Source organism: Sebastes fasciatus, chromosome 5 (genome assembly GCF_043250625.1).
Source record: "Sebastes fasciatus isolate fSebFas1 chromosome 5, fSebFas1.pri, whole genome shotgun sequence".
Classification (NCBI taxonomy): Eukaryota; Metazoa; Chordata; class Actinopteri; order Perciformes; family Sebastidae; genus Sebastes; species Sebastes fasciatus.
The window spans coordinates 16,189,123-16,211,157 of NC_133799.1; the positions used below are offsets into that span (position 1 = coordinate 16,189,123).

The following is a 22,035-nucleotide window of genomic DNA, read 5'->3' on the forward strand; positions in this document are numbered from 1 at the left end:
ATGACAAAAAAAATTGTTAAGAATAAATAAACAAATACTGGCTAGTTCAACAAACTATAATGCCAAATCCAGTTAAATAATGACAGGTGAATGTCTTTTATCTCATTGATTTTACCTGTGCTCATGGCTGCAACTGACATTGGGAGCAGTGGGGTCATGTTAGGTCTTAACAACATGTTATTATGTGAGTAATTTACAATTTTGATGGAAAGCAGGTGCGGAAATATAGTCCTCCAGGGTAATAATCAATTTATATTTTAAAATGTAGGCCTGGGCTCAATGTAAGGTCAACAGCAGGACACTGAACAGGACAGCAGAAACCATTTTCTTTAGCGCAGTTGCAAGACTTACAAAGGTTACAAATGCCATATATTGTTAATACAATAAAGATAACATTGAATAACAGAAGTTACCATCAGTGCTGTTTCAAGGGGCCTTCTTTCTTCAATGCACACGTTTAGCAACATGAACGTAATACGAATAGGACAACAGTATTTGTTAAATCTTAGTTACGGACAGGTCTGTGCTTAAAGAAGTGCTTTATTATTGTGTGAAAAAAATACTTATTTGATAGATGCACCTCTGATGCAATTACTTTTACATGATCAGAATCAATGAAGAGCTAGTCAAGATGAGGAGCACCTTCAGCCACAGACTCATCCGCCCCCCTCGGCACAACACAAAGCGCCTGGGTCAGTCCTTCATGCTGGTAGCCATCAGGCTCCACAACCAAGACTGACCCCCATATGAGAACAATGAGGACTTTAAGAACTTTAAACATGCACTATCTGCAACCAACTTGGACTCTAACCACTGGCGCACTTTACACTTACTTTACACTATACATCCTATATACCACTTTATAGACTGCACATATGTACATATTACATTTATTTATTGCACATACTACATTTATTTATCGACGGACTGTACACACCATGTTCACCCATTCACTCTGTATCTTTTATAACTCTATTATTGTTTTTATAATTTGTGTATACCTTTACCTCTCCTGTGTTTCACTCTGTTTGCTGACGTTGCTGCTGTGACACCTGAATTTCCCTCCGGAGATTAATAAAGGTTCATCTTATCTTATCTTATCTTACAATTATATATGCAGCTAAAACTTTAAACTAAGGTCTGCACCTTTATTGTAACTATAAGTATATATATATATATATTCAAGATTCAAGATTCAAGATGTTTATTGTCACGCCGGTTATACAGGTACAATCGTGTGAAATGCTTTTTGCTGGGAAGCTCCATTCTAATAATAAGTTATATTACAATTATAAAAGGAAATTCTTTAAGTTATATTACAATTACAATTACGTTATATTGCAGTTACAATTGCAAATACTTTAAGTTATATTATAATTATAAAAGGAAATACTTTGTACAAGGGCATATTAAGAACATATACAGGCACATTAAGAACATTTACATTAAGAACATATACATTAAGAACATATACATTAAGAACATATACATTAAGAACATATACATTAAGAACATATACATTAAGAACATATACAGGCACATTAAGAACATTTACATTAAGAACATATACATTAAGAACATATACATTAAGAACATATACATTAAGAACATATACAGGCACATTAAGAACATATACATTAAGAACATATACAGGCACATTAAGAACATATACATTAAGAACATATACAGGCACATTAAGAACATTTACATTAAGAACATATACAGGCACATTAAGAACATACACATTAAGAACATATACATTAAGAACATATACATTAAGAACATATACAGGCACATTAAGAACATATACATTAAGAACATATACATTAAGAACATATACATTAAGAACATATACAGGCACATTAAGAACATATACATTAAGAACATATACAGGCACATTAAGAACATATACATTAAGAACATATACATTAAGAACATATACAGTATAAGATATATTTTTGTGTGAGAAGTCCATATATATATATATATATATATACATATATATATATATATATATATAGGAAACTATATAACCCAGCCATTATTATTTCAAGGCCTCTATCATGTTTAGTCTCTGTGGTGTGCATTAATCATCCATGGGTGTTTAGCGCCATCTAGTGACCTTCAATAACATTCACCTCTTCAGTTATAGCTGCCCTAGAGGATCCCTGAAGGACCCCTTGCTTCAACTCAGTTTTAAATATTTAATTATCAGATAAATATTACACATAAACACGTACTTTCCAACACACATCACAATATATACAATATATTAGTATTGTAATAGTGTATTATTAGGGTTTATTTAGTCTCGGTCCCGTTATAGAGCGGCAGGTCGTCCCGCTGTTCGCCTGATCAGAATCATCTGTCAGTTAGTTAGCCGTTAGGTTAGCATTAGCGTGTTAGCTTGAGCAGGTCTGGTGCTGTCAGTCGAGCGGTGACAGACAGCTGAACGTCATATTCATTTATATCTCTGGTAGCTTTGCTTCTCACTACAACCCGCCACGATGTTTGAGGAGGCCAGCGAGGTGTTTGACAACATGTTCAAGTCGTCGTTTCCTCTCACCTTCATCGTGTTTATCCCCGCCGTGCTGATCCTGGTGTCTCCGCTGCCGGCCGAGGCGGCTCATGAGTTCACCGTGTACCGCATGCAGCAGTACGACCTGCAGGGACAGCCCTACGGTGAGTCCGCCTGCTCCTCTAGTTCATCACTCAGTACATCACACATTAACTTCATCAGTAACTACACTAGTCAGTGTAGTATTAACCAGCTGGAGTTAAGTTAGCTGAAGTAACATGGCAGTAGCCACCTAGCTGCTAATGTAGCTTAGCTATGCTAGCAGGGCTAGTTCATGTCCCTGAAGCAGATCAGCATCATTACTGATTTAAGGAGTAATCATCCTCCTCAAATGATCATTTTAAGTAATTTCATTACTCAGATGATCCTGATTTGAGTAATGATCCTCCTCAAATCACGATCATTACTCCTTAAAATGCATCTTATATGTGTATCCCTTTAATAAACTATATTAATGTCTATAAATCATTAGATTAACAACATTACAGAAAGACATCTCACTCAAATGGGACTGACACAAAATGCTAGCAGAATTAGTTCCACCTTCTTCATAACAGAGCTCATGTCCTCAAATCAGGATCATTACTCCTTCAATCTTACCCTTTAATAAACTATATTAATGTCATGATCACCAGTGTCAATACATTATTAGATTAGAAACATTACAAAAAGACATCTAACTCAGACACAAAATGCCAGCAGAATTGGTTCCACCCTCTTCATAACAGTTTGTACTATGATAATAATAATAATAAATTGGATTTATATAGCGCCTTTCAGAAACCCAAGGACACTATGGACACTATGATGGACACTATGATTGACACTATGGACACTATGATTTGTGGGCTGTTTTTAAATGATGTGTATCTTTTGTGAGTAAGTCTACAGATGACAGAGGTTTCTAGCTCAAGGTATAGTAAGTAAACACTTTGACAAGGAGTAAATGAAGGATACCAATAATGTCTTAGTAATCCACATATTGAAACAAGGGGAAGGAATACCACTAGAGATACAACAGATTGGATTTTCAAAAGTATGATGAGTTGTAGATGAAGATTAATGAAAGCTAGCAGAGTGGACAAAGAGATCAATCCTTTGGCTATAGTCATGATCACCAGTGTCAATAAATCATTAGATTATAATACAAAAATACATCTAACTCATGACACAAAATGCTAGCAGAGTTAGTTCCACCCTCTTCATAACAGTTTGTACTATGATTTGTGGGCTGTGTTTTTAAATGATGTGTATCTTTTGTGAGTATGTCTTCAGATGACAGAGGTTTCTAGTCCAAGGTATAGTAAGTAAACACTTTGACACGGAGAAAATGAAGGATAATCTCTCTCAAAGAGATCAACCCTTTGGTTATAGTCATGATCACCAGTGTCAATAAATCATTAGATTAGAAACATTACAAAAAGACATCTAACTCAAATGGGACCGACACAAAATGCTAACAGAATTAGTTCCACCTTCTTCATAACAGTTTGTACTGAGCTGTTTTTAAATGCTCTATATCTTTTGTGAGTAAGTCTACAGATGACAGAGGTTTCTAGCTCAAGGTATAGTAAGTAAACACTTTGACAAGGAGAAAATTAAGGATACCAATAATCTCTTAGTAATCCACATATTGAAACAAGGGGAAGAAATAACACTAGAGATACAACAGCTTGAATTTTAAGATAAGATAAGATAAGATGAACCTTTATTAATCCCGGGAGGGAAATTCAGGTGTCAAAGCAGCAACATCAGCAAACATCAGCAAACAGAGTGAAACACAGGAGAGGCAAAGGTATACAAAAATTATAAAAAACAACAAATGGAGATATAAAAGATACAGAGTGAACGGGTGAACATAGTGTGTACAGTCCGTCAATAAATACATGTAATATGTGCAGTCTATAAAGTGGTATATAGGATGTATAGTGTAAAGTGCGCCAGTGGTTAGAGTCCAAGATGGTTGCAGATAGTGCATGTTTCAAGGCAGATAGTGCAGTGTGTTTAAAGTTCTTAGTCTTCATAGTTGTGTTGTGCCGAGGGGGGATGAGTCTGTGGCTCTGGTGCTCCTTGGCTAGCTCATCATAGAGGGGGTGGGAGGGGTTATCCAGGATAGCGTCCAGCTTCCTCCTCATCCTCCCCTCTGCCACCACCTCCAGGTCGTCCAGTTCGGATCCAACCACTTTTCAAAATTATGATGAGTTGTAATGGCTATTTCTGTGTCAAGTCTTAGATGAAAAGTAATGAAAGCTAGCAGACTTGACAAAGAGATCAACCAAGCCCAGCCCTTTGGTTATAGTCTGTGTCAAGTAGGGTGTTATTCACTCAGTTTCCCCCTCAGCATCAGTTTGTCGATACAGTTTGATTCTTGTGCTCCAATAGCAGGATAAGTCATCCATGCCCTTTCCTGTTGACATAAACACATGAGTTATTGTTTCATAATTGATGATCAGTGTGTTTCCTCCTGCCCCTTCAGGTACCAGGAATGCCATCCTGAATACGGAGGCTCGTACTGTGGAAGCAGAAGTACTAAGTCGTCGCTGTGTTATCATGCGGCTAGCGGACTTCTCCTATGAAGAGTACCAGAAAGCTCTGCGCCAGTCGGCCGGAGCTGTGGTCATCATCCTGCCCAAGAACATGTCTACTATGCCCCAGGACATAGTGCAGGTAATAATAACACACAAATCAAAGTCTCGTGCTGTATGCGGTTTCTTCCCTTTCATCCTCAACTGTTTTCCACTTTGATTGTGTGTTCAAGTAAAATGCAATGATGTCACTGTTGCATTGTGAATTCAATATTTAGCACTTCTCTCTACCTCCTAAAGAGTTTTGTAAGTGATGCATTTGGTAGTGAGGGCTATCTGTGACACCTGTGAATAGCTACAAAAAAATGTCCAAAGGAGGCAACATTTAAGTGAATGTGATCTGCAGATATACAGCACAAGAAGAAGAAAGCCATGCCACAAGTCTGGAGTAGCATAGCATCCCTTATTTATGCAAAACTTTATTTGAGATATCCGAGCAGCCGCATACTTTCTAATCACAGTCAACCGCAAGCTTGTCTGTTTTGTGTTGAATTTGTTTAGCTTAGGGCTTCCCAGCAGTGTAGAGAACGGAAAGGAAAGCGGTGTCCCAATGCATAAATTGATGTAACATGTCCATCCTGCTGATTACTATGTTTGAAGCTTTTCCACTCAACTTTAACAAGCTCAGTGTGACTCTAAATCAAAGAAAATGGTATAGAAGGTTTCACAGAGATTGGATGTTATCTCACTAAAGCACACTGACTGATTTGATGAGTGGGATCGTTAGAGTAGTGTTTCTGGAAAGGAGAAGCAGTAGGCATTGATGAGATCCTCATTTGGTTATGTAACTAAATTCCATTTATGTTGAGTTATTGTAGAGACAAAGGGTTAATTTGTAATTCAGTTTCTCTCCTGTTCTCTCTCATCACTTACATTGAGCTATACTGAACCTGCAGGGTTGAAGGAATTAATCAGATTTCAGTTTAAATCCATCAGCATGGCACGCTAACAAACAGAGCTGTGCTTCTTAGCTTGTTAAACACGTTCTCTCCCTCTGTTTATCTTTCCCCTTGTGTAGCAGTTCATGGAGCTGGAGCCGGAGATGTTGGCCACCGAGACCATCGTCCCCGTCTACTTTGCCATGGAGGACGATGAGCTGCTGTCCATCTACACCCAAACCCTGACCTCGTCCTCCTCACAGGGCGATTTATCAGCAGCTGAAGGTAGAGAGTCACTCCCTCTAGACTGGACTCAATATGTCTACCTGTCACCAAATTCTATGTACATTTATGATGAAAAAGTAATCCTATTTTATCCAGATAGGAGAGATGGTAAATGTGGGATGGACATTCTGCAAGTTGGTTATTTCTAAAGCTCTTGTTTTCTGTTGATTTCTGTAGTGCTGCTGCATACAGCCACAGCCAACGGCTTCCAGATGGTCACCAGTGGAGCTCAGAGTAAAGCTATCAGTGACTGGGCCATCACTAGTTTAGAGGTGAGAGACTTCACTGGAATCTGAAGACAAATGTACCCGAATAAGCTGGTTGAAACACACAGTCGTTTTCCCTCTTGGTGCTTGATCCAGTTTCCTCCCACAGCCAACAGGCCTGAAGCTCAGAGGCACTAAAAACTGAATTGAATGTGAACATGTTTAAATGTTTCTTATATGGTGAAATCATTTGCAAAATATCTAAAACGCTACTCTTTGTTCTCGATTTGGTAAAGTGTCAGTATTAAATTAGTTTTCTGTATTTAATTAAATAAATAAGGCAGCTTTTTAGTATGTGATATCAATGAATCCTCATCTTAATCATGCAAGACTCTCTGGCTGAAAAAAATAATGATTTTAACCAGCTTCTCAAGTCAGATGTTTGAGAAACGGATTAAACAGCGAGGTCTCTACCTGTTGCCAAGGCAAATAATGTTAATTGTGGTATGGATAACTACACTTTTAGGCTTGTTTTGTGGCTTTCAGCCCCGATGATAAACTATTCATTTACAAAAAAAGTACTTCATGAAGCATTTTGAGCAGGCTTGCTTAAGACAAGTGTTTCACAAATTGGCACTGTCTCCAAATTATGGATGATCGACATGTGCGGTGGAAGCAGAAGAGAGTCCTCTGGTACCTGAAGCTGTGACACTCAATCTTATTATGTTATTAGAGCAGAGTGTTTTCTGCACATGTGGGTGGCCATAAATCCTGGAACAAAGACGGTTGTGTGGACTGAAAGCCTGGGATTTAGAGATCAAGAAATGAAGTGCAGAATATGCATTTTCAGTTTGACTTGACACTATATTTTGTAGCACTTTTTTAGATTTATACACTCTCCCTCGCCTGGCCGCCTGACAGGACTTAAACGTGCTTGTTTTATAGCTTTTTCTCTATTTTGCTGTCAAGGTCAAATGCTCAATGTGAACGTCATTCTTCAACTGTTTTTATTCAGATTTTACTAGAAGGGATTGCTACAGTATTTCTGTCCCTTTTGTTTTTCACAAGAGTTCATGAAGGGATTTAGACGGCTTTGTTCATTGTTCGAAGATAGTTTTAGATCAAACAGTTTGAGTCAGAACGGGGGCAATACAAAGCAGGAGTGAAGTGCAAGTTCAGGACTTTCTAATCTGAGCTTTGTGTCAAAAGCAGAAGGAAAAAGTGGTTTAGTCACACTGCAGGGGATTAGGAGAGTCAGAGGTCGACTGTAACCCACTGCAACTCTGCACCGTCACACTCCCAGCCTGACAGTTAAATAGTGAATCTCATGCTTCTGTTTTATTTCCCTCATCTGATGTCTCTGTTTTTTCATTTACCAGGGTCGCCTGGCTGGAGTCGGAGGAGAGGACCTGCCCACTATTGTCGTGGTTGCTCACTACGATTCCTTCGGTGTTGCTCCAGTACGTTCACTGCTTCTTTTTCTCTTACAAATAAGCCCTGACTTTTTCAAAATGTACAGGGGATTTAGCATCTGAAGAAATATTTTGTCAGCAAATAAGCTGTTAGGATTTGGTTCAATTTAGTCAGACCCGATGTCTCTTTATAACTTTATACAGTAGTAGTTCAGGAAATAACAAGGTCAGTAAAAAGAGAGCAGGCCAGGGAAGTAATCTGACTCTGTGTGTGTTGTTGTGCCCAGTGGCTGTCGTACGGAGCCGACTCGAACGGCAGCGGGGTGTCCATGTTACTAGAGCTGGCTCGTCTCTTCTCGAAACTTTATACCTACAAGAGGACACATGCTGGGTGAGTAATGATGCCAGCACTCATTTAAATTGTTTTTTGTCTCATGAGCCTCAATATACATTCATAGCTTCACAAAAAGCCTAATTTCTGCTTATTTTACACATTCATGTCAGTACAGACACCTCAGTGATGCTCTTTTACATCATGCATTGTATATACGATGAAATGGTAGGTGTGGTATTGATTGCTGACCTCAGTGGTTCATCTGAACATCAGATGAAGTCTATTTGTTATGGTTAGAGTCCTGCTCCAAATGCCTTTCTGAGAACTATATTGAACATCATTTGTGCACTCTGCTGGCAGTAAGAATCACAGTGTTAAACACTTAAAGCGGTCAATAATCTGGTTCAGGCTCATTCTTTTGTCTAAATGTACTTAACAGTAGCTGAGTGGAAGGACTCACTTCTTACAGAGAGTGGTTAGTAATGGACTTCAAAAGTTCAAACTCAGCACTACTCACTTGATCAGTCCAGAAAGGAATGATTTGTGATTTATTTCCCACAGACTCTGGTGTTCCCTAATATTAACTCTAGTCTCTATGTCCATACGTCGTATCGTCGTCACACATCCTCCTCCATCAGGTTCCCTCAGGTAGATTATTTGACTCATGTGTGAATCATGTTGTGTGTTCAGGTACAACCTGCTGTTCTTTGTATCTGGTGGGGGGAAGTTCAACTACCAGGGCACCAAACGTTGGCTGGAAGACAATCTGGATCATACAGGTACTTCATATAACACTTACAGTAGGAAATCTAAGTATTCATGCAGCTGGATTTGGGGATTAAATTTTAATACAATACTCGAAATCTAAATCAAGACAATTATTTGTATTTAATGACTTTTAAATGTAAAATTCAGTTCAATTCATGACCAATTAAGACCAAGATAAATAAATAGATTTAGATATACAACATCTGTTAACCATAGAACATTTCTCACTAGAAAGTTGACCAAACAGTTACATTTTAAAGCTTCTTGTTGAAGCAGATCAGAACTAAATAATAACAGACTATCTTAGTTGGATAGAACCAGTCCTAGTTTTTTCTCTATATACAATATATGTTGTGTTGTTCCGATACCAGTATCGGAAATGCGTCCAATACTGCCCAAATTCAGGTTCAGATATCGGCGAGTACGCCAGTCTATGCACCGATCTGATACCATAATTTATTGACCCAGAAAAAATAATCAACATGTGGAACTGAAAACTGGAAATCAATTCTTCGTCACCGCTCCGAAACAGTAGCCTTCACTGTGCTGTCGCCCTGGATGTATCATGGCTGCCACTGGCAACTACTGTTTTAGAGCAGCGAAGAAGAACAGATTGCAGATAGTTTGTCACTTAACGATAGTGGAGAGTATAACGGTAGTCAGAGAGAGGAAAATGTCAGCCATTTGGCAATATTGGAATACTAGAATATCCAACAAGTAAAACGGCGATATGTGCAGTATGTAAGGCTTCCGTTTAGAGGGGTAGCAGCACCCTAGTAAGGTGTGTGTGTGAACACTGCACCCTGCAGGACAAATCAGCACACAGGCTGTCCACTGAGGACACAGCTAAGAGAATTGTTATTTATTCTTAGCTTCATTTATTTATTTTCTTTGTAACTGACAAATTGAATAATAAAAGAAAGTTCTATTGCATTCATTCTCTGTATGTATTTGTTCATGCATACAACAAAGATAGTAATCATATCACATCAATACATAGTCAGTAGTAAACAGCTGTTAAATAATAATAATAATAATAATAACTATATATGTTTTTTTATTGCGCTGGTATCAGATCGGTACTCGGTATTGGGAAGGAAAAAATGGTACCGGAACATCTCTTAATTTTTGGTTATATTTCTGTGATTAAATATGTCATGTTCCCTTTTTTTCCACGCCCTCTGTCTTTCACTATTTTTTAAACGTAATTATAAACTTCTCCTTGTCATCAATACCTTTCCTTCCCTTTCTCCACAGACTCCAGTCTGCTGCAGGACAACGTAGCCTTCGTGTTGTGTCTGGACACTCTGGGGAACGGAGACAACCTGCACCTCCACGTGTCCAAACCTCCTAAAGAGGGATCACCTCAGTTTGCTCTGCTCAAGGAGCTGGAGATGGTAAGAACCTCGAGGCTTGATGAATGTCTCACTACAACCTTGGACAAAAACACGTTAAAACGCGCTCTTATTTAGTAGCAGATGTATACGGCTGATAATGTTAATTATCTCATAACCTATATAGAAATGTAAATGAGTACTAACCCAGATCGTATATTAGATTATGGTCTGTAATTTGGGATTATATTTCTCATTTCCTCCCAGGTGTCTGCGAGTCAGTACCCAGAGGTCAAGTTCTCCATGGTCCATAAGAAAATCAACCTCGCCGACGACATGCTGGCCTGGGAGCACGAGCGCTTCGGGATCCGCCGGCTGCCGGCCTTCACGTTGTCCCACCTGCCCTCCCACCGCCTGGCTCAGCGCTTCAGCATCATGGACTCGCGGTCAGTGTCCCCCTCCTCTCGCCACGGAGCGGGAGAGCCCCCTGCTGGGTGGGTTCATTACTGCAAGTCTCTGAATCACCCAAAGAAACCAGTGTCCATCCCTAGCTGCCAGTCATTTTTATTCATATCATAGGTGGTGTTGATAGACCCATTCATTTCCACCTCCTCTTTCAGGTCCCTCTGTACACCATCCATGGAAAGACTGAGTGTTGTGAGGGCAAGACCGGTGCATATTTTACATCATTCATGACTGTATTTATGCACTTTTGTCAGATGTGGAGCGAGTGATGTTGTCATTCTCCATTCCTTAGTCTTCTACTGCTCCTGTAGCCATCCATCTCCCCGTCTCTCGGTCCGTTAGTAAACCATTCATCGGCTCTGTGTTACAGTTTCACACTTGGTTTTCTCAGACTTTCTGCATTTCAGCCCACCTTTGTGGAAATGGATGCTCTGTAATTGGTTTCTCCTCTCTCTCTCTCTCTCCTTTTGCTATAGTGGGTTTCTGGTTTCACTCCTTTTACGTTTTGGAGTTTTTCCACCGTCTCTAACTGTCTGCACACTTGTGTTCATGTCTTACAGGCCTCACGTAGATGTGCAGAAGCTCAGCAGAAACACCAAGCTGGTAGCAGAGGCGCTGGCCAGGGTCATCTACAACCTCACTGAGAAGGTAAACACACAGATGGAGAAAATGTTTGGACTCTAGATGCTGCGTCTGCTTTCAGCCTGTGATGTGACGTTGTTTTTTGTGTACTCTGCTGCACAGGGGGCTCCTGGGGACCTGCAGATCTTCACAGAACAGATGGTGAGTCACTAAACTGTGAGGGCCCGGTGGTAACACATCTCTAAAAGAAACAGCAGTAGCAACAATTGTCCCTTTGTTTTGGTTGCACGGTATATACCGTCATTACACCCAACCCAAGCAGTTGTAATGCAGTTTGTGTCTCTTTCTGCGTCAGCAGGTGCAGGACGAGCAGCTGTCAGCAGTGGTTGACTGGCTCACAGCGCAGCCCCGAGCCGCTCAGCTGGTAGACAAAGACAGCAGCGTGGTGTCCACCCTGGAGTATCACCTCGGACACTACCTCAAAGACGTCAAGAGACACTACGTCAAAGCTGACAAAAGGTAAAGAAAAGGGTGGAGGCGGACAGAACATATCAATGCACAGCTGTTACTATAGGAAAAAGCATACAAATAAAAAAAAGTTACTACATTTGGTAAATACCTGACCCAGTTAAATTCTTTTTTATTAGCCCGTCTTTCTGTCTGATGTAACACAGTCTTTAAAAAACATCCTAGTTTTTGATAATGAATCAGACGGCACTCTATTAAACTTTAAGGTGTTTGTGAATATGAGTATTCAGTGCAACTCTCTTGAGTTTATGAAGGACATGGAACCACCAGTCAGGGCTGCAACTAATGATTATTTTCATTGTCAATTAATCTGTCGATTATTTTCTGGATTAATCGATAGATTGTTTGGTCTATAAAATGGTGAAACATTTTGATCAGTGTTTCCTAAAGCCCAACATGATGTCCTCCAATGTCTTGTTTTGTTTACAACTCAAAGATAGTCAGTTTACTGTCAAAGGGGTAAAGAAACCAGGAAATATTCACATTTAAGAAGCTGGAATCAGAGAATTTTGAGTTTTTTTTTCATAAAATAATACTCAAACCGATTAATCGATTATCAAAATAGTTGCCATTTAATTTAATAATTGACAAATAATCGATTAATTGTTGCAGCTCTACCACCAATAATGTAAAAAAAAAAGTTAAAATGTGAATATAACATTTGACCATAACAGCAGCCTGTTTCCTGTCAGTCATCATGAATCAAACCAGAGACGGAATATTTCCTGAAACGACAGATCTAATATACAGTATGTTGTACATTCTTCCTGTTTGTCAAAGTGACAGCCTGTAACTGTGTCGTCCGCAGGGATCCAGAGTTTGTATTCTACGACCAGCTGAAGCAGACCATGAATGCTTACAGGTAATGAGCTCCTCTTCCTCCTCGGAGATGCTTTTAGTGCAGTTCCTGCTGATTTTACTGTAGCTTTGTAAAAGCTCTGCAGCTCACAGCTGTCTGTAACGTCATGAGGCTCATCATCTCATCTGCTTTCAATCAGTCCTCAGTCACTTTTGTCCACACTAGTGAAAGATAAAAATCCAAACATTAAGAACTACCAAACCATTATGTCCAGGATTATTTTTGCCTGTTTCTCTTTTAATAACCACTCTGCCTCTCACTCTCACTCTCTCTCTCTCGCTCTCTCTCCCTCTCCACCTCTCAGAGTGAAGCCGGCTATTTTTGACTTGCTGCTGGCCGTCTGCATTGCAGCCTACTTAGGGATGATGTATCTGGCGATCCAGGTAAGTCACAGTAGTCTGCAGCCTCTTTCAGAAATGCACCACATTACATAAATGTGTTGTCAGTTTTACTTGTGTTGCTATAGCTGATATTTTACAATATATGTTTAGCTGGTCTGTAAATTTACTCTCACCGCTCTCATATATCGCTGCTTTTGTCCACAGCAGGCAGCTGTTTTTAGCAAATAAGCTCTAAAAAAAAAAACCAGCGTACACCACCTGCTCAGCACCAAACAGCAGACAGACACAGTTAGCGACTAGCTGGTGAACATAGTGGAGCAGCTAAGGAGACAGATATTTCCCTCAGGAGTTAGTAGAGATCAAAACAGAGCTATAAGGAGAGTAAATATTGGACTTACAGAAACACGACTCCAAATAAATGATAATGTTGCTCTGTAAATAAGCAACTGTTTGCTAACAGGTTGTTTGCCATATCAACTTAAAAGGTGATGGTATGATACATGATACGTTTCCAAAAAAAAACAAATCAATTGTTTAAATTTGTTGTTTTTACAGAAAAAGCATGACGGTAGTTTTACTAGTTCTAGTAACATTTCTGTAACACAAGTCTGAACTGAATGTCGTCACATTAATTTAAAGGCTGTAGCAGCAGAATGTTAAATAGCGAATAATCTTTGCCTTCTTTAGAGCACTTTAATCACTTAATAATCATCTCTAATGCAGAAAGGAAATCTATTAAATAAAACGCTGTGAAGGAGCCAATTTTAAGCCTTCGAGGAGATTCTTCTGTTATCAGTTCAGTCTTTAAATTGAAATTAGTTTTTTCAATTTGCAGTGTGAGGGGGAAAAACCACAATAATCATTGCACCAGCAGTATCCCTCCCTAAATGTTCAGCTCTCTGTCATGCAGTGGGCTGGATGAAATGAATATCTTGCAGCATGTAGACAAGTAGCAATTAAATGAGGTATTATTCTTGTGTGCTTCAGGTATTATTGTCACATTATAATAAATCTTACACTTTAATAAAGGACATTTATAAGGGGGGTTTCAGTAGATAGAAGAGGAGGCAAGCATCCATTATGCTCACAATGGTCGTTAATTAAAGCCTCCTCAGCGACAATGAGGTTCAAAATCAATCACTGATTCAGCCTGTGAGAACTAAAAACTCTTTTCTTCATATTGACGCTTTCCAACTCGATGCGTCTTTTCGCTCAGCAGATAACAAATGTCATGCGAGTATTGTGGCTGTTTCTGTAACTACTGGGACATTTCCCTAACTGAGACCGTTGTTTGAAAGCCCAGAAACCATGAATTTTACTGATAGATGAAGCCAACATTGTTGGTATTCCATGTCTGAAAACGGCCTGTGAGTGTGCAGATGTTTTCTTCTTGTCTGGAAACATGAAACTCTTGTCTTGTGCTTCTTCTTCTTTTTTCTTTTACAGAACTTCGGAGTCCTGTACAGTGTTGTCCGTAGAATCACCCAGCCCAAGGCGAAGGTCCATTAAGGTGCTCAACAACATTTTTTCCCCCCCAGATCCGACCTTTTCGTCAAATCAACGAACTTTAACCAGTAAGAACGCAGAAGCTGGGCCGAGCTGCTGTTCACATGATGGTTTTCAAACCAGCAGAATCTCTTCCATTTCTTTCATCCTGACCTACAAACTATGATGTCAGATCCTGTCCTGCTGCCAACTTAATCCATTTGGTCTCCCAGACCAGAATAATCAGGAATCATTTTTCTCTCTCCCTGTCTTCATGAATGCAGATGTCTCGTCATTCATTTACAATAATAATCCCTCCTGTCGGACATATTTCATTATTTCACTCTACACCTCTGAGATCTAGATGAGATTAAGTTCCACCGATCACTCCTCATTCCTCCTGTCCGTATACTGTACGAGTGATCGCTCTGCCAAACTGACGTCATGTGTTGTCTCAGGCAGCTACAGGGAGAAACTGACCACACAGAGTTTAGCCCAGAATTTCTTTTGTCGAGAGACGTGTTCACCCAACCTGGTTGTTAAAGGACGGGTTCACATTTTTCAGTCTGCTTGAATACAATACTCACATTCCCATAAAGACTTTTAAAGAGATATTAAGTCGCTGTAGTTGTTCTTTCTCTCAATACTGACTGTTTACAGAGTCCTTGTTCTGTGCAGAAATGCCTTCTAATTCTCGATTTTGTCCTCCATCTCTTCAGGGCTGCAACTAACCGTTAATTTCATTTTCGACTGATCTGTCAATTAGTTTTTTTTAAATAATCGATCGATCGCTTTAACTATAAATTGTCAGAAAATAGTGAAAAATGTCCGAGATGACGTCTTCAAATTGCATTTTCTGTCAGACTAACAAAAAACCCAGCAAATTGACAACAGTATAAAACATAGAAAGGCACAAAACACATTAAATATGTTGACGTTTGTGCTTGATAAATGACTTAAAGGATGAAGTGATTGATTCTCTGTCGATTGACTTATCTTTTCATATATGGGCATATGAGTATTGTGTTGAGACAGACTTGGAAAAAAATCTGAACTTATCCTTTTTAAATGTGCAGTGAAAATGACTCCACGAATAACGTTTACGGATAAGATGAGGCGTCTAAATAAAATGTGAAGTAGTGTTTAGATTATCCTGATTCAATTGCCTTGGTAGTGAATTTATTAAAAGAAACATTCGATTGAATGGAAAAAAAAACATTGCCAAATAATTATCGTATGTCTCTCTCTCCCCCCCCCCTTTCTCCCTGTTTAATATATAACGTTATAGAAATTTAAACCACCTTAAAATTTTCCTTCTCACTTTTTGTGTCACCTCTTTCTGTAGTCGAGGTTTGTCTCCTGTTGCTGTGTCTTATTTTTACTGCTCAAGTCTTTTTTTTTCAAATCCTGAATTGATTATGTCGGTGATGTTGATTAGTCATCTTAAGGCTCATGTCGAAGAAAGGTCACAAGCAACAATCATGCTTGTCTAATCAGAGCACACATGTGTTAAGCGTGTACAACGCCAACACCTAACGAGATAAAACTCCCCCTTTACTCCTTTTTTTATCAGCAGAAAACGTGTACTGAATTTGACCTTCATGCTGACTGGAGCAAAAATGTGATTTGACTTAATCAGACATTTTTAAAGCTGGTCAAGCCAGCACTGCAGTATTTATTCACTGGATGTCTTAAAATGGGCAAAAGGTGTTGGATTAAATGGGGACAAATATCTTAAAACACGCCTAGATTATTAATTTCATGACATATTGGTGTGTGTAAAATGAATATTGCAGTGTTTACTTGATCTTTTCTCTGCTCTGGTCTTGTCTTGTTGTGGGTGAAGGGTGTTTATTTGCCATTTTGTATTTTCCATGTGTTACTGCATGACCTGTGTGTGTCCCCCTCCCACCCAAATGACAGGATTTTTTTTATATATATACCAACATGAGGGAAATACTGTGTGGTACATATGAATTTTTAATTTATTGAAGCGGTTTCATTTGTGCACTGAACTGAACTCTCCTCTGGTCTGAACTCTGTTTCGCCTCATCCACAACACTTGATCTTTGCAATGAAAATGATATCAGTTGTGATTAAATAAATTAAAAGAAAAACACAAGGAACACGCCTCTTGTTTACTGACATGTTTTATTTTATGGGAAAAATGAAACTATAACATTGGCTGAATGGTATTAAAATTGCATTACAAAAGAGCAAGTTTGTGTCTTTATCAAGTGGTAAGATTTAGAAAGTGGTCAAATTGAGTTAAAAATAAAAGGGTCAATTTGTATTGATTACAGTGCATCATGGTCCAGAAAACATGTATCATTAAAATCCACTTCAACAAGACTTTTGGTTACTGATTCTTCCCAGAAAGTCATACAAATTCCCCAATTCTCCCTTTTCTAATTTGATCTACTAATGAACAATAAAAATAATACTCATAAATTACAGTGCAATTTAGAAGAAATACCTGCAGGGCATTTTCTGCCCGTCGTTCTCTACTAGCTCTCCTCTTCGCTCTTCACCAGCTCCCACAAACACTTGTCTCATAATTTGGGTGGACATTTTTGGCACAATCATGACGATACTTTGTGTCATAATGGAGGCGAAGCCTGCGAGCCAGTTCAAGCAGACAACTCGCACGCCATATTCAGTACAAAACATCCGACAATGCTCATTTTATCGTCACTTCCTGATCTTAAAGAGGACCTATTATGCTCATTTTCAGGTGTATAATTGTATTTTGTGTTTCTACTAGAACATGTTTACATGCTTTAATGTTCAAAAAAGGCTTTACTTTTCTCATACCGGCTGGGCTGCAGCACTTCTTTTCACCCTCTTATCTGAAACGCTCCGTTTGAGCTCCTCCCTCTTCGGAAAAGCCCAGTTTGCTCTGATTGGTCGGTCTGGTATGATTGGTCAACCAAACCAAACTCTTCGTGTTCCACTCCAGCTCCACTCTATCTAACTAGCTTTGTTTGAGGGCGTGCCAAATTAGCCGCTAGGCAGGTATTATGCAAATATGTTACTTGGTGACATCACCATGTTACAGAAGTAACGGCAGGACTTCAAGCAAAGTGTTTCAGGCAGTTCAGGATCAGTGTTTCTGTGGGGGGGAGTAACTCCTTTTGGAGTGGACTTTGGGCTTTGTAACTTTGGAGACCTTTTACGTGCACAAAAAAGTATATAACACACTAAAGGAAAGGGGAAAAGCATAATAGGTTCTCTTTAATGTATGAAAACGGGGAGTGACGAGGTCAGAGACTAGACACCAAATATTATATCATACTTCTAGTCGTTGCAACACAAATCCACTGCAGCCTTCTTAAACTGATGAGTAAAGCAGTGGCACAGACTGCTAACACTGCTTCATCTTTTTATCGTCTCTCCCTAATCTTATTTATTTTAATCTTAATGTAAGGAAACAGGGAGTGACAAGTTCAGAGACTAGACACCAAATATTATATCATACTCATACTTGTTGCAACACAAATCCACTGCAGTCTTTGCAATTTTCTTACTCAGTTTATAAACACTGCTTCTTCATCTTCTCTGTGCTGATCTTAGTTTATGCAAACAGGGAGTGACAAGGTCAAAGCCTAGACGTCAAATATCAAGTCTGTACATTAACAAACTGAGTTGTCTGACTGAACTCAGCTTCACGTGCAACATGTTTTCAACATTTTGGACGTTTAAATAATAATCAGCCAAATCCATACATAAAGAAAACTAAATTAACAATTCATTTTTTTCCTTCAATTTCAGATAGGTTGTTCACATCTGGGTCGTAGTTAGGGGTGGGCGACATGGATACAATTTCATATCATACATACATGATGATTGTATTGACTATTATCTAATGCAAACCTGGTAGTTGCTGCAGCTGTTTTGGGATAATCCATCAAAGTAAATACCTGAAAAGACAAAGTACTTTAGATGCAAAAATATAAAATCCAATATTTCCATAAAACTGCTCATTGATTGACAACATTTTGTCATATCGCCCACCCCTAGTAGTAGTTACTACATCACATCACGGGAACGTTTGTGTGCATGACACAGTTGGGGAGAGATTGAAGGTGCACCTTCTGCACACAGTACCAAACCAGACTTGAGGGATGAGTCACACCTAATCCAGATCACAGGTCTTTGTGGGTTTACTGCAAACTTCCTTCCTGTCACCATATCACAAAAAATATCAGCAAACTATGGATCATCTAGTCTCACAGTTGAGCAGTCGAGACCTCGGAGGTCACTTCCTGCCAGAATACCATGCTAGTACAACCAGTCAGCCACGGGACGTCTGATATATTACACACAGCAACATGTCTGATAAACCGTGTTGCTTTACAGTACGGTTGTATACTGACTACAGTAAAAATGAGTGTGAGCTAGCATTCAGATTAACAGGAAGAGACTAAATCCAGATGTTTGTAATGATGAACAAAACAGCTCTCCCTGGAAATATCTGATCTGAGCAGATCTGTGACTGACTCAGAAAAAACAAAAACAAAACTGGAATACCAACAGTGCTCTCAGAGGAAAAATAAACCAGCAGCAATTAAAAACCTGAACTACAGCAATAATAGTGATAGTTTAATATAAAATTAAAAGTTAGTTGTAACTCCCCCCCAGACATGGGGAATGTGGAAGACAAACAGATAAAACTAAAACAGCACAACATCTGCGGCCTGCTCCAGCAGCACAAGCACGCTGTTCATCCAAACAAGAGCTTGAATTTGATCGAGAAGGTAGGAAGAATAGAAATATCCCTTATTTTCCACAGCTGTTTCCACTTAACACGCACACAGTAAACCAGTGGGAACCAGGGAAACCACTCACTGTTGTTTAATTTACAGATAACATCAAAAATCTTCCCATATGTGGGATTTCTGGGACAAAAACTTTAATATCATCCCTTAATGTGTGTCTGAAATATATCTTAAAATACACATTTTAATGTTTATCACACACTGGTTTGTATGTGTTCAGTGGTCACTGCTGCGTCAAAGAAAGATCACTTTCAGGAGGATTTTTAGACATTAATAAAGACATTATGATTACATAGCTCGAGGATTTTTTTTCTTCATTGTTTGTAAGACAATTTCATAGCATATTTCCAAAATCATTCGATGTCATGCATTCCTGAATACCATAATGTGTGCATACATAATGTTTTTTGTTTTTTTTATCATACTGATCTTTATCTTTACACAAGTTCTGGGCTATTGTTTCAATTTCCTGTGAACCCGATAGCCGCCACCACCCACGAACTGGTTATAAATATGAATCCATATTGTTTTGAACAAATTAAAATGATGAGCATGATACTGAAACCCAGTCAATCAATTCTAGCTATTTGCTGTCATTAAACCAGCAACCAGCTTGTACGCCTTCATGTCAGTGCAGCAACAGATGCTTTGCAACACACGTAAGAAAGACAGAAAAAAAAGAAGCTTTTTCTATATAATTAAATATTTCCAATCCGTTGATCGTCATTACAAGAGATACAAATGTAAAAAGAAATCAAAACTAAGAGGTGAAATGTTGTGAAGGATTTTAAAAGATTCGGCTACATCCATCCTGAAACACCTAACACACGCACATACCTACACACACCAACAATGTGGCTTTTTTCAGTTCAAACTAATGGACGCCAGAGCTGCGCGGTTGCCACCACTGACTTGTGCAATGATATGAAAATCAATACATGTGGTGAAACGGCGGCAGACGATGCCAGGCGGGCTCTCCTGCATCGCTGCAGCCGTGAAAAATGATAATGAGGACAAATGTTTCCCATTTGAATCGTGATTTTTTTTTTTTCTCTTCATGTCTTGCGTCAGAGAAGATGGACGGAGGTTAAAGGACAAAGGAATTAATTATATCACTGACGGCAAACGCAGCTCACCCCTATAGAATTAGCGTATTGCTTGTTTACCAACTGTTGGTCTAAATGTCTACAGAACCACTACAGGCCTATAAACCGTTTCCTTGTCTGGGTGCTGCGGTGCCGATCAGGGTGATGGCGATGATTACGACACCCTGTACGTGACAATCACTGTCCAACTCTCACTCAAACTGGTTTTTGTTTCTACTGAATCTACCAAATGTAAAGTTAGCAACAATAAGACAAAACAGTCACCTGAAATAACATTCACAGTGCGCTAATAAAAACAAAAACAAAAAACAGCCATGAAATGAAATGTTCTAAAACAAATAAAAAGAGTAAAAACCCATTGCAGCCCAACTTGCTATTTTCCTTCCCTTTTTTCTTTTTGTGACACTATTCCCCTTCAGCCACGCTTTGAGCCGTCCAAGGAGGGCGTCTTGTCTCGCTTGTACTTGTAGCCCGGTGCCAGGTGGTGGCGATGGAGAGCCTGTTATAGATGCTTCTCTTTGGTGACCCCGTTCTGCACGTGCTTCCTGTAAAGAGAGACAACAGGCGAGAGTCAGGGAACTGAGAGCGTAGGACGGGACGGGGAACGAGAGTATTAGCTTGTCAGGTGAGGTGATCAGCAGGTGTGAGGCATTAGCAGGCAGAGAGGATATCAGCAGTGGTCAAGGCCAGGCAGATAAGGAGTGCCACATAATCACATCTCCATCTGGTCGCAGGCTCTTTGATCCTATCTACCTGTGAGGGCCACTAGTTACACAAGCTCTGTGGGCTCTTTCTGCATCTACACCTGAACATCAGGAGAGGAGAAAGTGCCTACCTAAGTTATAAAATCTTTTGATAGCACCACAACACAACAGTTTAGACAGTGTCAGGTTTTTTTTTCTGTGATATATATGAATAGATATCGGCAGTTTCAGGGTCTTCAGAGTTTCAGTGGTCAAAGGCTACCCTGATAATCAGCAGCATATGATAGAGGTACACATGACAGTCAGCCAGGAGGCTAAAGGTGGCTCCTCAGATAAAGACAGATGAATCCATGAGTTCAGATAAAAGGCACAAACAGATATACTTTGGTTTTAGTCAAGTTAGCATTTTCTTGTTTAAAGCTCACTATTGCAATGTGCTGAGTACTTTTTTTTCACATTAGTAGAGACCACCATTACATAACACAATGGTTTCTTTGGAAGTAGAAGCAAACAATTTGTAAATCTCAATATTATTCTACTCAATCACGTCTTATAGGGGAATAATTATTATTACAAAAACTGCTAGGATGGCTTAAGAAAATACACTGTGTCCACTGCCTACAATAACTGACAACAAAATTGATAAAAAGCACCATTTTACCAGCTAAAACTGACTTTTTAGAACAGAAGAAGGTGGTAATTAATTGATTAAGAGGTATCAAACTCATGGAAGTGGCTTTGATAATCATCCACCAAAATGAACTCCACAAAAGTAACCAAACAAACAAGAGCAAAAATCCTTGTATG

At 39.2% G+C, this 22,035-nt stretch overlaps 2 protein-coding genes across 6 annotated transcripts in view; one reads left to right on the forward strand and one right to left on the reverse strand.

Moving 5' to 3' along the window:
• Nucleotides 1-2,369: 2,369 nt before the first annotated feature.
• Nucleotides 2,370-16,762, forward strand: ncln (nicalin). 4 transcript variants are annotated; one of them, XM_074635318.1, is made up of 15 exons: nt 2,370-2,682; nt 5,055-5,245; nt 6,182-6,326; nt 6,504-6,598; nt 7,912-7,992; nt 8,232-8,335; nt 8,969-9,057; nt 10,304-10,443; nt 10,648-10,874; nt 11,406-11,493; nt 11,590-11,628; nt 11,783-11,946; nt 12,764-12,817; nt 13,119-13,197; nt 14,602-16,762. In XM_074635318.1, the coding sequence occupies exons 1-15, from the start codon at nt 2,508-2,510 to the stop codon at nt 14,662-14,664; spliced, it is 1,734 nt and encodes a 577-aa protein (XP_074491419.1). In that variant the 5' UTR covers nt 2,370-2,507; the 3' UTR covers nt 14,665-16,762. The 4 variants fall into 4 exon arrangements, with proteins under 4 accessions (XP_074491419.1, XP_074491421.1, XP_074491420.1 ...); XM_074635320.1 differs by having other exon boundaries at nt 10,648-10,826; XM_074635319.1 differs by having other exon boundaries at nt 2,371-2,682; nt 11,786-11,946.
• Nucleotides 16,763-16,772: 10 nt separating this feature from the next.
• The window catches only part of cers1 (ceramide synthase 1), a 37,979-nt gene continuing 32,716 nt past the window's right edge, over nt 16,773-22,035 (reverse strand). The window contains exon 7 of one of the 2 annotated variants that reach the window (XM_074635322.1): nt 16,773-21,069. In XM_074635322.1, the coding sequence (XP_074491423.1) occupies nt 21,027-21,069 (43 nt within the window). In that variant the 3' untranslated portion in view covers nt 16,773-21,026. The remainder of the gene's footprint in view (nt 21,070-22,035) is intronic. The other variant, XM_074635323.1, reaches the window with a different exon arrangement.

Bases quoted from the DNA above. Each gene is read 5' to 3' on its own strand.
- ncln (XM_074635318.1), top strand. From the start codon at position 2,508: ATGTTTGAGGAGGCCAGCGAGGTGTTTGACAACATGTTCAAGTCGTCG. The intron at 11,947-12,763 runs GTAAAGAAAAGG...TGTCGTCCGCAG, and splicing joins TACGTCAAAGCTGACAAAAG to GGATCCAGAGTTTGTATTCT. The intron at 12,818-13,118 runs GTAATGAGCTCC...TCCACCTCTCAG, and splicing joins CAGACCATGAATGCTTACAG to AGTGAAGCCGGCTATTTTTG.